Source organism: Nycticebus coucang, chromosome 13 (genome assembly GCF_027406575.1).
Source record: "Nycticebus coucang isolate mNycCou1 chromosome 13, mNycCou1.pri, whole genome shotgun sequence".
Lineage (NCBI taxonomy): Eukaryota > Metazoa > Chordata > Mammalia > Primates > Lorisidae > Nycticebus > Nycticebus coucang.
In genome coordinates, this window is record NC_069792.1 from 85,177,006 (window position 1) to 85,192,841 (window position 15,836).

The 15,836-nt window shown below is 45.8% G+C and overlaps 1 protein-coding gene across 5 annotated transcripts in view; it reads left to right on the forward strand.

Moving 5' to 3' along the window:
* Positions 1-15,836, forward strand: part of FER1L6 (fer-1 like family member 6) — a 166,324-nt gene that overhangs the window by 91,384 nt on the left and 59,104 nt on the right. For all 5 annotated transcript variants that reach the window (XM_053559093.1, XM_053559094.1, XM_053559096.1 and 2 more), the window contains 2 exons: positions 5,548-5,682; positions 8,998-9,147. In XM_053559093.1, coding sequence (XP_053415068.1) covers positions 5,548-5,682; positions 8,998-9,147 — 285 coding nt within the window. The remainder of the gene's footprint in view (positions 1-5,547; positions 5,683-8,997; positions 9,148-15,836) is intronic.

Below are 15,836 nucleotides of genomic sequence, written 5' to 3' on the forward strand. Positions count from 1 at the left end.
CAAGGCAGCTCGGTCCCACCTTTAGGCTGCTCAGTCAGTAGGTTACTTTGACCCGCCCAATCCTTGCTCTAAGACCTTGAGGGTGGAGCTTGCCGGGGCAGTTCTTTCACAATGGCTTCCTGTGCCCAGCTCAGCGGCTCAGTCTGGGGCCCCAGACAATGCCCAAAGTTCTCCACACTCCTGCTCAAGCTCTCCCCAAGGCAGTTCAACTGAGTGCCAAGTCCAAGAACACCAAAACAGTTCACAGGGAAGGCCTTTCCGGTTTGCAGTCTCACTCCTGCTTGTACCTACAGTTGCCGGCATGATTAGGTCGATCGAACACATGCAACCACTTGCCAGTTTTCCACTGTTTTTGTCCTCCTCTTGGGGTCCAGAAGTCCCTTGCTGGCTCCCTGTATCCTCAAAGGGATGATTATAGGCAGATCCCACCATCCAGAGATGCCTGGAGTCTTGTCTCCCCAGACTCCCTTTCCCAGTTGCAGGGAAGCTGTTACTCGGCCGCCATCTTTAATCTCTTGTTCCTATGCACTCTTAAAGTCCCCACCTGGCAATACTCTCACACTGGGTATTAAAGTTCAACATGAGGTTTGGAGGGGGCACTTATTCAAACCAAAAAAGGGTTCTGTTTCTTTTCTTCTATGCTTTCTCCTTTTCCTGTACACCAAGCGCTGACATGAGAGAAGGGTTTCTAATCAGCAAAAGCTCAACAGGACACTTTTCTCTGGAGATCACGTTCTCTAAGGATTCACTCTGTGCTCTGGTTTGCTGTTTGGGGAGAGGGAGAAGCTCGGTACAGACTTGCATCTCAGGGAGTTAGGACCCCACATGTCAAGGTACAAAGCACTCTGGGGTTATTTTCTAGCTCATCTTCTCTCTGGCTGCACGTCTTTGGACAAGTAACATGACTTCCTAAACCTCAGATTTGTTATTTTAAAATAGAACTGTCATGAAAAAGAAAAAAGTTAAGTGTATAAAATGATGGATAAATGCTGGCCATTATAATGGCTGATATTGAGAAGGCTAATGTTTTTCTCCAAGGTAAAGCCCATGACCTGGAATGAGCAATTAGGCTATGTTTTGATTTATGACTCAAAGACGAAGAGCATGATGTGAACTAGCCTCACATTCTTTTAAGCAGCACCTGTCAAGGACTGGCTCTGTGCCGGGTCTCATGTGGGCTCTGCAGGATGCTGGGGACCAGGCTGTGCCCCTGCATGGTGTGCAATCCAGGCACGGATGCAGTAGTCCAGACAGGCGCTGCTTCACTAGGATAAGCTCTGTCCAGAGCCCCAGGAGAGCCGAATGGAGAGAGGGGTAGTTCTGGCTTGGAGCGGAGCTGGGAGAAAGCTCAGCAGAAAGGTGGCTTCATCTTCATTCAATGAGTAGAATATGGAAACAAGAAGGCACCAGACTACTTTGTTTTGTATGTTTTCAAAGGTGGTGTGTAGCATGGTGATCGTAAGTGTCGGGACACACACTTCCCTTTGTGTCTTGATTTTGTTGTCCTTGACATTGGGATGATAATGTGGTACATTCCTCCCAGAGAATAAAACTCCCAGTGCCTTGCTTAAAAGGGCTTCTCCTATATAACTGCTTATTATTGTTACTGAGGCTTCCTACTAAAAGCAAGGGGATTCTCAAAGGATGGACCCCTGGGGTCTTCCTCCAACTGCCACAAGGACTGTAGCATTCCATGCCCTCCATGATCTCGGGCTCTGAGTGCAGCAGGAGTTGAGTGAGCTCACTGGCTACTATGTAATTGCGCTCGATTTCACATCTCATCTAGTATCTCCACTAGATTTACACACCTATCTCCAAGAACCAAATGGCTTTTGTTTATCAGAATATCATTTGAAGGGAAAATAAGGTTCTGTTAAGCCCTGGACTTTGCCTCCATAATTTTGAACCAAGTATCTAACTTTTGTCAATAGTAATAGCTGTCATTTATTAAAAACTTTCCATGTGCCAGGGATATTACTAAGCATTTTATATGCTACATCACCCTGCAGACCAGAGGTGTTACTAGTATCCTCTTTCAGCAGATGAGGAAGGTAAGGCTCAGAGATGAGATAGCTAGGTGGTGGAGCTGAGATGGAAACCCTGATTTGTCCAGTCCCAAAGTCACTTTGCTTAACCCTCTACTTCCATTTTGGTAAGAAAGGGTCCGTTTCCCTCTCTTGTTTTGGTGTTGTGCTGATCTGTAGGTGACCTGTCCCCTCACACACTCTTCATGATGGAGAAAGCTAAGCCTGGGCTCCTGTGGTCGTAGCTAAGCACCACTGTTTACCTGGTGGTTCTCATCTGAGTTCTGCCTGCCACATGAAGGCTGGTCCTGCAAACCAATCCTTTATAAAGAGACTTAATGGAATAAAATATTTCAAAGAGGGCAATCTAGTTGTTCCAGACATCACCAAGGACATGGGACTTAGAAACTTTGTGCCAAAGGATAAAGGCAGAGAGAAAGCTCGCACAGTGAAAGACCTTGGAGATAAAAGAAGAAGGCTAAGTGGCTGAGAGGGAGCGTAAGAGGTGAAGGGGAGGGGATCTTAGCAGGTGGAGCCTGGACCCTGTGGTTTCAAACCACCAGGCCCATGCATAGTTCTGAGGACGTGAAGGTCTCTTGCTAGACACGTTTACTCCAATGCACCGAGGCACATGGCCAGCATTCAGTAGATGTTTACTCATTTATAAGAGAATGTGGGTGGGTATGGAGTGGAATGGGTAACAAACCATTACTGAGCACTTACTATGTGCCATACACTTAGTATTTTTGGACAATGGCCATAACAAATCCATAAGGTAGATGCTAACTCCATTTAAATGAGGAAAACTAAGGTGTGAAGGAGCTAAGTCACCTGCCAAAACTTGGACATAGGATGGATCATGAAACTAGGATTTAATCCCAGGTTATCTGATTCTAAAGCTCTACCCTGTCCACAAGAGCTGACTCCCTGGTCAAAATGTCAGCTAAGTGCTACTATAACCTCCCAAACAATGTCACTTAACCCAGTGAGAATGTATTACTCTTTGAGGAAGACCTTGAAATGAGGCTAATCATGGGCATCTTGGTAGAGAAGTGGGCAAATGTACCCCTTGATGGTGGTCATGTTGTCCTTTTACTCCTGGGAGCAACTCCGAGGACAGATCAATAGATGTTCATTCATTCATTCATGCTAATAGCTCTTGAGCTGCTGCTCAAGACATTTGTTCAGAATGTCATGTTAGTGCCTAAATGGTGCTGGCACATTGTAGGTCCTCCGTAAATACGTGATGGATGCATGGATGGATGAATGAACACTGACCTACAAATCTTATCAAGTAGGATTTACAGCCCAGTGCCAAGGAAGACATCAAACTATTTCCATGGGAAAGATGCTGTCATAAATTGCGTAGGGGTCACTGTCAGGAGTATGCTGCAAAAGATCACAGTTCTAGTTTCAAAAACAACATAACACATTGTTCTTCGTTCTATCAGTCACTGACACAGGTGTCTCTGCATTGCAGCTCTGAAACTCCTGTTTATTGGTTGGTTGAAGCCATTGATTTCCTGTTAGAAAAGTTAGATTTTCTCTGAAATATTATGTTTAAAACCGCATTGTGCCTGAGGCATAAAATACTCTAAATCAAAAAGCAAGAAGGAAATTATGAAAATAGATGATATCTTTATGACTCACATAAAGAAGAGCAATAAAAATATTCTTTTGTGACCACGGTGCAAATGGCTTGATGCCATGCCTAGAGAGGCCTCGCTGTAAAACTCCAAGAAGACAGTTTTATGTGGACTTGGGAGTCTAGGCCAGGTCTCACTCCCATCCCTCCTGGATTGTACAGTGACAGATAAAGATACAGTTGAGAGGGGCTGTGGAAACTTCCCCAGGACCCAGCAGCTACTGTTGAAATCACTTATTTGCCTGGGAAATAGAGAAACGTGGTTCAGGGCTCTTTGCAGGACAGGCCTCCCACAGTCAGGGGGCAGCTTCTGCCTGGGCACAGAGAGTCTGTCTTGCAAACAACTCCCCTGTGTAGTGCTGTCAAACTGTCATGCTTTCAAATATTCAGTTAACTAGAGAATAGGATGCGAGTCCCAACATGCCCTCCCTTCTACGGGCACCACCTGAATGGCCTGGTGGGGGCTGTGAGCCACTTTAGGATGAGACATGGTTCTAGACCAGTGTATTTCAGCCTTTTTTTACCTGACAGCACACTTGAACCTATAGTTAAACTTCTGTGGCACATTTAAATTATGTTGATCAAAAAACAGAATAAAAATAAAAAGAATATACTTACTGTGCTTTGAACTTCTTTTGAAAATAATTTAATTAATGATCTTTAAAAATGTTTGCAGCATACTGGTTGAAAATCACTGCTCTAGACCAAGTGTGAAGATTGTTGCTCGCCATGTCCTTTGTCTTCTCCATCTGTACAATGGGTGCAGACAACTATCAATGCTATGATTTGCTACCAAAGCAAACCCAATGGATGAAAGATGGCATGCAAAATGTGGTGGAGGGTTGTTTTGAAAACCCCAGTCTATTTAATACAGTCAGTAAAACAGTAGAATTCCACATAAGGAATATCAGGCATACCTAACTTTAAGAGTATTTGATGACAAAATTGTATTTGCCACTAAATAAAGACTCATTTAATCAGCTGAGCATGGTGGCGCATGCCTGTAATCTTAGTACTCTGGGAGACGGAAGCTGGTGGATTGCCCTGAGCTCAGAGGTTTGAGACCAGCCTGAGCCAGAGTGAGACTCCCATCTCTACAAAAAAAAGAAAAAAAAAAAAAAAAAAAAACCCGGCATTGTGGCAGGTGCCTATAGTACCAGTTACTTGGGAGGCTGAGCTAAGAGTTGGAGTTTGCTGTGAGCTATGATGCCAAGCACTCTACAGAGGGCCACAAAGTGAGACTCTGTCTCAATTAAAAAAAAAAAATCAGTAAATAAATAAAAGAAAATTAAAACAAAAAAGACTCATTTAATCTCCTCTGTCCTAAGTTTTCCTTTCATGCAATGGAGATAATACTAGCGTCTTCTCAGTGAGAGGGGGCTTTGCTGCCAGTTCAAATCTCAGTTCTGCCACTTCCTGGCTGTGAACAAGGGAGCCTGAAGTTTCCTGGTCTGGAAAATGTGTCTAAATAACTGAACCCAACTTCCAGAACTACTGTGAGGTTTGAAGGAGACAGGGCACATAAAATGCAGTAGCCAGAACAGTGAAAGTGCTCAAGAAATGGCAGCTGGTGTTATCACTGACGCGGTGTTATCGCTGGCACTGCTGTGAGCAGTGAGCGGAAATTATGTGGACGAAGCGGGTGTTGAACTTTGTCGGGGCTCTGCTCATGAAACTTACTAAGAACGCAAGCTTGTCCAGGGCAGGGAAGCTTTGTAACCACTAGCATTCAGCACACAGCACTTGCTTGGTTTGTCCGGGATGTGGAATGAATGAGTCATCATGGTGATGGCAGGTTATCACCGCGCTGCATGAATGGACCTTGGAGCCCCTACAGCCCAATTGTACAATTTTTTTTTTTTTGGTCCCTCCTTCCAGGTCATTTCCCAGACCCTGTCTCCAACCTGGAACCAGATGCTGCTGTTCAACAACTTGGTGCTACACGGGGAGGAGAGGGAGCTGGCCGCGTCCCCGCCCGTGGTGGTGGTGGAGCTGTACGACAGCGACGCGGTGGTGAGTGACCCCTGGGCCGGTGCTCACTGCACCTCCTAAAAAATGCCTCCTAGAACTAACTCACTTTATTTTAAAGTAAATAAAGTCCTGAAAGTCCTGACACTGCCAGTGTGAGTAGTCAGGACTCCAGGTATACCTAGAGGCAAACCCGACCTCTGAAGACAATTCACAGAATCAAAAAAACAAACAGCGCCAACAAAAACCACAGATCATTTGCTCTAGTAAAGATTTTTTTTTTTTTTTTTTACTGATTTACTTTTGCATTGCAATTAAAAATCAGATCTGGTTTGCAAACTTCCACTTGATATACTTCTTTGAGACTGTGTGTCAAGCAACCTGCAACTGTACCTGGCTCCTAGCTGGGTCCATGTCGTTTGCTATTTAATAAAAACATCTGAGCCTTTTGAAAACAGGAGGTTCTTACTGATCTCGCACAGCTGGAAGGAAATGGATGGATATTGTCACTGACTCAGTCTTTGTAACTGGGTCTCTTTTTCTTCCTGGTGGTTGTTTCTAAACCCTGCACAAAGCACTCATCTCTCTTTTCTCTTATGACGTGAGTCAAACCTCTTCCCCTCCAAAGGTGTTTGTGTTCTAAAGCCCTGGATAGATTCAAAAGCTTTTTTTTATTACTTACTAAGACAAATATCCTTTTTCTTTTTTAAATTAAGAAGTCTAAAATAAAAAGAAAAGATTGCTTTATTTTATTTGATGTTTCTACCTCCCTGGGAGTTTGCAAGGTTGTTCCAGAAGGCTTTCTAAAGCCTCCTCACCTCCTTGGAACATTCCTGACAGCCGCTGTGCCAGGAGGTCAGGAGGGAAATAGGGATGTGAGAATCATAGAAGGTAAGCAGGAACCTCAGAACACGAAGTCCCTTTCTTAGTTCTAAGATGAGGAATAGACACAGAAAGGTCAAGGTCACAGATGGTTGGAGGCAGGCTCAGAGATCTGAACTCAGTCTCTCCTGCGCCCACACTTGTGTGCACACATGGTGGGGGCTAGTGTGACAATCTCCCCCATACTGACACAGTCGGCTTCTCCCTCTGAGCCCCATTCCCCAATCCGTACCTTGGGGTTAGATGTATATTTTCATGGAAGATGATTTCTACTGTTTAGTATGCATAGATTTTCTGTAGGGAAGGCCACAAAAATGACTGCTTTTCAATGTTCTTCCTAATAACGTACTTCTAATCATAACTGTCTATTTTCCATTTGAAAAACAGTAAAAATAGTTAAGCATCTTTAGAAGTTCCTGCTACACCAGCTGGCGGGGCTGGTTGTAGTTCCCTTTGCTGTCCAGCTGCTGTCCATTTTCTTTCTGGGTCTCCAATCAGAAATAAATTTTCCCATGTTGACCCTAACCCGAGCCCTTTGCAAAGAAATCAAGCTTATAGAGAGAAGGAAATGTGAGAGAGAAAGGATAATTAATATAAAAGTTTCCTCCTGGAGAAATACATGAGACATGCAAAAGATGGTGCCCACACCGGGCTGCAGATCAGTGGGCCCCCAGCGTGCTGGTGAGCAGATTGTTGGACCTGGACTCCTTTGGACTGTGTTTTGTTCTTGTTTGCTGGTAGCTTGTTTCTTTGTAAGAATCTGCTGGCTCTGTAAGAAATGAATTTCATATTTGGAAAACTGGATTTATGTTTTCTCTTTTGTTCCTGGGGCTAATTTGAATTCACCATTCCCAGTCCAGGTAATGAACAAACAATTGTTAGGCAGGTCGTTCATTTTCTGTCCAGCTGCCCTGACTCCACCCACCCCTGGGACGGGTTTGACTCTGACATCAGCAGGCAGCTTTGTTTGTTGTTAAGCGTGGCTTAGCTAAGACTCCATTTCCACCTTGACCACGCTCCCTTCTACAGCTGGGGGCACTGGTTCATGAGTCCAAAGGCAAGGATGCAGTGTGGCCACTAAGACCCAGCCCCAGCCGGGAGAGGATGTGGACACTGTCCTTAGACCTTGGCAGTTATTTATACAATAGCTTTCTCTCAGCAAATGCCGGGTTCTCCAGCAGTTGCAGTTGAGGGAAGATCGGGGCCAGCCCGATCTCGTCCCAGGGGCTGAGCGGGATGGTGAGTGTCGGCGGCTCGAACAGGGACACATGGAGCCGAGAGTCTGTCGAAGCAGGAACTCAACTTTATTGTAACATGCTGCAATTTTTATACACTTCGGCTAGAGGGCAAGAGGTGGGAGCAGGAAGGAGGGGGTACGTAAAATGGGGTGACAGGCTTCAAGCCAATAAAATCTAACCCCATCACCTGTATCCAGGCAGAGGCCATTTTAGGTCGGGTCTTGCTGAGTCACTCCTATGCGGAAGTGCGCGGATAGCACCAACTCGACTCAGGCTTAGGAAGTTCCTCTATAGGCCTCAAGTAGGCCTTGCCCACGCGAGAAGGCCCAACAAACAAATATGCACTGAGTGCCTTCCCCAGGCCAGGGACACGGCAGGGAATAAAGCAGCCAACTTTGCACAGTCCAGCAGCTCTTGAGATAGGGTCCTCAGCAGAATGACTGAATGACTGGCCTGCCCCAGGCTGCTCCTGGGGGCATGTGGACCCAGGCTCCTAGGAGAAGGTCTGGGGGAAGAGCCCGGAGGGAAAGAGATCAAATAGTTCCTATAGAAGCTTAAGACCCATCCACGTACATATGAAGATAGTTTTTAGTATCCTCTTTTGTTATCAAGGAAAATAAGGCAGAATTGCCCCATCACTTAAACATACTGATCTTGCTCATCACCACCATCATCTCATTATCATCTTACTATATATTAGGCACTAGCTGCATACCAGCCAAAGAATATACAGCATTATGTTACTCCTCATATCCCTGTGAACAGGTATTATTATTAATTTTTTTAGGTATGAGCTTTAAAATGTTTGACTCAAGAGCATTGAGCTAGAAAGGAGCAGATTTGAGAACTCAGACTTGGGTTTGCCTGGCTCCCAACCACAGTGGTCCCCTGCCCTGGTCATCTCCTGGAATGTTTGTTGCCACTTTATTTTTCTTTTTCCACTTCCAGTCCATCCTGGATAATTATTTTAGTTTTATCCCACTGAGCTCAGCATGTGGGCAGAGATATGCTCCCTAAGATGATCTTAGAGTTGTCCCTGGAGCCTGAGTGGACCCCCACCGCTGCCCCAGCCTATGGAAATGGGAGAGGGGGGTTGGTGGAAGAACATGAGACAGTGGGGCAAGAGGGAGATACAGATGCTGACGGTTTTGTAAAGATTATTGGTAAAATTTCTCTGATGCAAGTCAGAACCATGTAGGTGACAATCGGGGGAAAAACCCATATGTCTTTTCTGCTTTAGGGGAAGCCAGAATATTTGGGTGCCACGGTGGCCACTCCCGTGGTGAAGCTAGCTGACCAGGACTATGAGCCACCCAGTCTGTGCTACCACCCTGTCTTTTGTGGGAACCTCTCTGGAGGGGACCTCCTGGCTGTGTTTGAACTGCTGCAGGTAAGTGAACCAGAGGTGTCATTGGTACTAGACGTCCATCTGGTCTGCCTGGACATCTGGCCTTGCCAGAAGCACTGCCCCAGTGAGCTGTACCTGGCCCAGCCTGCTCTCACAGGTGTGGATGTGTCTCCTTCGGGGGATCTGAGTGGTGTAAGAACTTGGTGACTTGGGCTAGTCCCAGTTTCCCTGAGTTTTAAAGTCAGAATCCCAGGATGCAAGATTCTTATGGATTTGGCGAACAATGCAGGGCAGCCCAACGTGCAAGTCCTTGAGCTCCATGCAGACCCTGAAAGGAAATGGAGGAGGGAGGGAGCAAGTGTTTGCTGGGCTCTTACCACGTGCCGGCGCTGTGTGTGCTACCCACAGTCCTTTCATCGCCCCAGGCCTCCCTCAACCCTGGCGAGGCAGGTGTTATGAGTCTCATTCTGCAGAGAGCAAACTGAGCATTAATGCAGTTGGCTGATTTGTCTTTTCACTCACCTGGTTGGAGGTTGAACTTAGATCTTTAAAGTCTTTTGCACCTTATACTGTATCACCAAAATTTCCCGAAGACAAAGCGCTCTTAGCCCTTCCCACTAAGACCTTGGAAGAATTTATGAATGTGTATCTTGAAGCACTTTTTGGGGAAGCAGAGGCAGGACATGGGGAAGGGAAGTTGAGATCCTGAAGTCTAGTTGTCTAGTAGAGCACCAAGGAGGACATGGAGAGGACCTAAGAGAGAAGTGGGCAGGTGGGCCTGGACCAGAGAGACTCCTCTCCCTGACCTGCCAGGCAATGGAGGTGTCAGGAGGCAGGTGGCCCTTTACCCGCTGGTCAGATCGATCCCTCTGCCTTAGTCTGTGCAGGCTGCTATAACAGAATTTCATAGATAGGGTGACTTAAACAATCAACGATTATTTCTTACAGTTTGGAGGCTGGGAAGTCCAAGATCAAGGTACTGGCCAATCCAGTCTGTCTGGTATCCTCATGTGCCTGGGAGAAAGAAATTCTCTCTCTTGTGTCTCTTCTTATCAGGGCACTAATCCCATTCATGAGGATTCTGCCCTCATGACCTAATTATCCCCAAAGGTCACACCTCCAAATACTATCACATTGGGGATAGGATTTCAATATATGAATTTGGGTGGGGCACAAACATGCAGTCCATAACATGATCTATGGGTAAGCCTGGTTATCAGAAATCTCTATTTATTTATTTATGAGAGACTGAATCTCGCTTTGTCACTCTGGGTAGAGTGTCGTGGTGTCACAGCTCACAGCAACCTCCAGCTCTTGGGCTTAGGCGATTCTCTTGCCTCAGCCTCCTGAGTGGCTGGGACTACAGGCGCCCTCCACAACACCCAGCTACTTTTTGTTGCAGTTTGGCAGGGTTCGAACCAGTCACCCTCGGTATATGGGGCCAGCACCCTACTCACTGAGCCACAGGTGCACCGTATTTATTTATTTTTATTTCAGGTTAATGTGAGGGTACAAACAACTAGGTTACAATGTTTGCAGTTGTTAGGTAGAGTCCCTCTTGTAGTTGTGTCTCACAGAAATATAAATTAAAAAATATATAGAGAGAAAATAACAAATAAGCCAGACTCACTTAGTAGTGAAACCAGAAGGCAAATGTTCTTAACATGCAGAGTAGGCGAGCCTGAAGGTGCTGGAGCAGGACCCTGGGAACCTCAGTCTCACCACCACCTGGTATATGACCCTGGGTGAGCTACTTAATCACTTTGTGTCTCACTGCAAGATGGGGATGAGAATCAATGTACCTAAAATCCCTGGCATGGAGTAAACACTCAGTGAATAGCCATTTATTATTACAATGCCAGAGAGTATTAAAACAAGATGTCCAATTTCACCATTTGTTTCAGGTAAAGAAATTGAGCTGGATAGAAAGGTGATGACTTGTTCAGTAAGGCAGGATGAAGCCTGAAATCCAGACAGACCAGTTGCGGGGAGACAGTTCAAGTTTCGGGTGACACGCAGTTGTATTCGAATCCAAACCCTGCCCAGATCTACAGTCCAGGGGCTACAGGGACAAGTTCTTAAGCCCATCTTATCCAAGACTTTGATTGTGGTTTGGTTAGCTCTACTTAAGGGAGAACTTTTTAAGGATGGAATGGGCTGCCTTGGAGAAAGAGCAAGCTCTCCATCGGGGAGACTGAGGCTGTGTTAGCTCTTGGGGGGATGGAGGAGCAGGAATTCAAGCATTGGCTCCAGTCCCATCTTGGTTGCAGACTAGGGGAATAGGAAGATAGAACTAGAACAATCCTGATCTTACAAATCTTAAAATCAAATGAGGTTCTGATAGAATCAGCTCTGGCCAAGTATACGTGTTTTGCCCAGAAATACGGACTACCAGGACTGAAAGTAGCCTTCAAAACCCCTGGTCCAGGCTTCCCTTAAGTGAGAGTCCTGGTGATTTTAAGCTGCCAGTGAGTGTTCTAAGGGTAAAGGCAGCATTAAATAATGTTGAATCGATACGGAGGGTGTCTCGGCCATCTTGATCCTCCTAATTACTTGGAGAAGAAAGTCACTTTTGATATTTACCTGTCTGTAACACCTGTCTCAATTTGCAACCTCCCTTTTTAAGGGGCAGCACAGTTTTAGGCTCAGTGTCACCACAAAAAGATCAGTGAGACCCACAGAAGCGTTGTCCACAGCCTGCTTCTTGGAACAATAGTCCACACAAATACAGTCAAGAGAAGGTTAAGAAATGCCTCACGTTATATAGTTCAGTAACATTGTTTTGTTTCATTGGTTTTCTTTCTAAAGCCAATTTCCATTTATGGTAAATGGTACTTGTTTTATCAAGCAACTTGAAGTTTCCCTTTTAAAAACAAAACTGTAGCTAACAAAAAAAAAAATCTTTACTGGGTCATAGAACAGGTGGTACAGACAGCAGAGGAATGGCTGACGAGGAAGTCAGATCTAGTGCCACTGTCCTATTTTGCATGTGAGAAGGCTTAAGTGAACTGGACCTGGCTGATTCTCTTTTCATTACCCAGAGCTGCCCTAAGAAGACCTCTGAGCTGAGGGCCTCATCTGTTAAGGAAAGGTCAGGAGTGGTTGCTCCCTCAAAGGCCCCCTAAAGGCTTTAGAGCAGCGGTTCTCATCCTGTGTTGTGACCCCTTTGTAAACAATGAAAATACATCACGGAATTAGGAAGGTTGAGAACCACTGCTTTAGAGGGTTCTGTGGTCCGAGAAGGCTTTAGAGGTCCCAGAATTCTTCCCCCCTCAGCCCTGAGCTGAGCACACTGGTTACAGCTCCCGCTGCCTCCTGACAGCTGAGTTACTAGAGGAAGCATCCTCGGGGGTAAGTAGCTTAAGAGATACAATTCGTTTAGGTTTCATTAGGATTTCTTCTCATTTGATCCCTGTTCAAAAAGCAATTAGGTCCTCAGTGTGGCTGTCTCAGCACCTGGGTCTCCTACATGCTGGGAAGACAACGGCTGGAAAATGCCTTCATTTGTCACCAGCTGTTCCCCGTTTTCACCTGGGGCTGGCTCCAGCTTCTCCAGCCCCATGACTAAAATACTTCCCTGTCTCAGAGGATTGTTATTTTGGTTCTGCTGTGCACCAGACGGAATTCGTTTTTTCTACTTCCTTCCTCTACCCAAGCCAGCTGCCCTTGTCTTCCCAATCCTAACTCACAGCCCTGCAGTCCTCCCAGAGACTCTGGCTTAAAAACTCAGAGCCCGCCTTAATTCTTCACCCTGTGTCTGTGACCACATCTTGAACAGTTCTCAACCTCTGTTCCAATGGGTTCCTTGAGTCCTCGTTGAATATTATGTTGGCCTCTTTGCTGGCCTACTGGCCTCCTTCCTTGTTCTTGTTCACACCATCCTCCACATGCCTTCCAGAATACCAGTTGTTCATACCACTTTTCTCTTCAGATGTCCTCCGTGGCTCCCTGCTTCTTACATCTGGGAATATTTGTTAGTTTGGAACATCAATTCCTCCAAATACAATGAAAAGAAAATTTGATAAATGCTTCATATTATATATGAAGGGGGGTTTTAAATGCATTGCCATGGTAAAGGCTCTGAGAAGTCCTGCAATAAAGTATGTTTTTTAAACTTTTTCTTACCAGTATTTCCCAAATGTGTTTGACCGCAAATTTTTTCTCATAATGATTGTTAAAATTTTATGAGGAGAAAATCTAGCCCATAGGAGAATGTCCAATTTCTGTAGTCTGGCTTTTAAGTTTTCCCAAAATTTGTCCTCCACTTAAACTATTTCAGCCTGTACTTTAGCATATTATCCCCTACACCCTATGGCCTCTTCATACCAGATTACTCTGTGTTCCCTGGCCTCATAACACAAATTGGCCTTTCTGCCTTAAGCCCATTCTGAAATGTCTCTCCACCCACCCACCCCAGCCATCACCACCTCTTTGCCTATTTGTGAAAGTCATCTTCAAAGTTCAAAACAAGATATGTTTCTTCTGGGAAGCTTTACCTGCCCCACCTCAATTGGATTATATGCTCTCTCCTCTCCCATCCTACACTTTTTTCCTGTTTAACTCAGGTGGACAGGGTTGCAAACACCTGACCTTGAGAATGAATCTCCTTAAATTTTGCTCCGGTGCTTCCTCCCTTGTTCACCCTTATCCTGACCTTAAAGCTGGACCTACTTTGAGGTCCCGATATTTTATCTGCATTGGGACATTAGAGTGGTCTGGCTTTCAGACCACCTCCTCCTGCTCACCCCCAGTGCTTACTGTCTCACCTTCACGGCAATCCTTTCTTTACCCCAGTGCCATGCGCTGAGTAACTGCACACCTGTGGCTTTGCAGCCCATATCACTGCGAAAATGTGTCATCTGGGCTGGCAGCAAAGTTGTGCCATCTCCTCCATGTTACCGGATCCTTCCCCCTGGCTGTGCTGGGCTCCTGAGAGCATCTTTCAGGCACATACAGCATCCTCGGGGCATTTCCCAGGCCGGAACTTCAGCAGCCCCTATATGAGGACACATGATGCTTTTTAAAAAGCACATCCTCTCCTACGCCACCATCCCAGCTGTTCTGTGGGTTTATCTTTGAAGGCAGAGGGCAATTAACTTCCCCAGTGAGGTGCTGCTCACAGGCTAAATTGCTCGCCTCGTGGCTGCCAGGCTGCGTCGGCTGTTCATCCCTCATTGACCAGCTTCTTCAGCTGGTGTGTCCTGCAGCTTCATTATCTCAACCCTACTTGACACTCACAGTGGCTGCTCTCCTTTTTCTCTGAGCTTTCTTGTAATTAGCTTAAGCACATCTGCCACTGCCAGCAGTGGAATGAGCTTTTTCTAGCATATGGAGCTGCTAAGTCAGCCAGCCAATAAACATTTATCAGAACTAGCTGTAGGTGGAGCACCGCTTAAGGGGCCTAGAGAATGACATGACGGAAACAGCATCGCCCTCCTAGCCCGGTCCCTGTGAATGGTGCAGGCGGACAGACAGCCTCATGAGGAGACCCACCCCCTCCTGAGCAATGGTTAATACAGTGATTTTTCTTTCTTTTTTTTTTTTTTTTGTAGAGACAGAGTCTCACTTTATGGCCCTCGGTAGAGTGCCATGGCCTCACACAGCTCACAGCAACCTCCAACTCCTGAGCTTAAGCGATTCTCTTGCCTCAGCCTCCCAAGTAGCTGGGACTACAGGCTCCCGCCACAACGCCCAGCTATTTTTTGGTTGTAGTTCGGCCGGGACCGGGTTTGAACCCGCCACCCTTGGTATAGGGGGCCGGAGCCTTACCGACTGAGCCACAGGCACCGCCCAATACAGTGATTTTTCAAATGGTGTGCCACAGCACACTGTGTGCCATAAGAGGCTCTTAGGGGTGCCTCAAAAAAATTGTAAAGATCATTAATTAAATTATTTTTGAAAGACGTTCAAAGCACAGTAAGTATATTTTTTTCACGCTTTTTTTTTTTATCAACATAAGTGTGCCATGGAGGTTTAACTATAGGTTCAAGTGTGCTATGAGATAAAAAAGGTTAAAAAACACTCGTTTAATAGAACATCTTCTTCCCAAGGGGCTTCTGGTACAATATCTGAGTTTCAGAGAGGGTGACTTGTGCAGGGTCACACAGTAGAGCCTGGTTTCTGTACTCAGTCCCCAAATTTCTGCACCACGCCTGTAGAGAGGACATTGCATTTGCAGGATGTTAAGGGTAAGAGAATGGCCCCATTAGCTGGCATCAGCATCATGGAAGCCTCTGAAAGATGCCAAGCCAGGTCTTGAGGGCCGTGCCGGGTGGTCTGCAGTATACAGGGAGAAAGACCCCTTTCTTGCAGAGCTCTCTGAGTCCTCTGTGTGTGATCTCAGCAATGCACTATAGTTGTCCTCCTGGAGTTTAACCCCAAGTGTATTAAGAAGTGACACATATCAGTGTAACTGGCTTATTGTACCCTCAATGAATCCCCAACAATAAAAAAAAAAAAAAAAAAAGAAGTGACACATTTTCATCGTGGAGTTCTGTCTTTAAAAGTCTTGTTTCACTGGCTAAGATGGAGTCTCTGATTAAGCACGAATCTCCTTGTCCAGTAGGGCAGTATGGCTTTTCTGGAGATCTTGCCAAGTCGGAAGTGGTTCAGAATCTGATCAAAGCTTCTGCCCCATTCCATAGCTGTGCTGCTTTTCTACTTTTATCAAGTTGTGAGGATTTATCTACTGAACTAGTCTCTTTCCCCTTCCCTCTACACTGTGACTTACT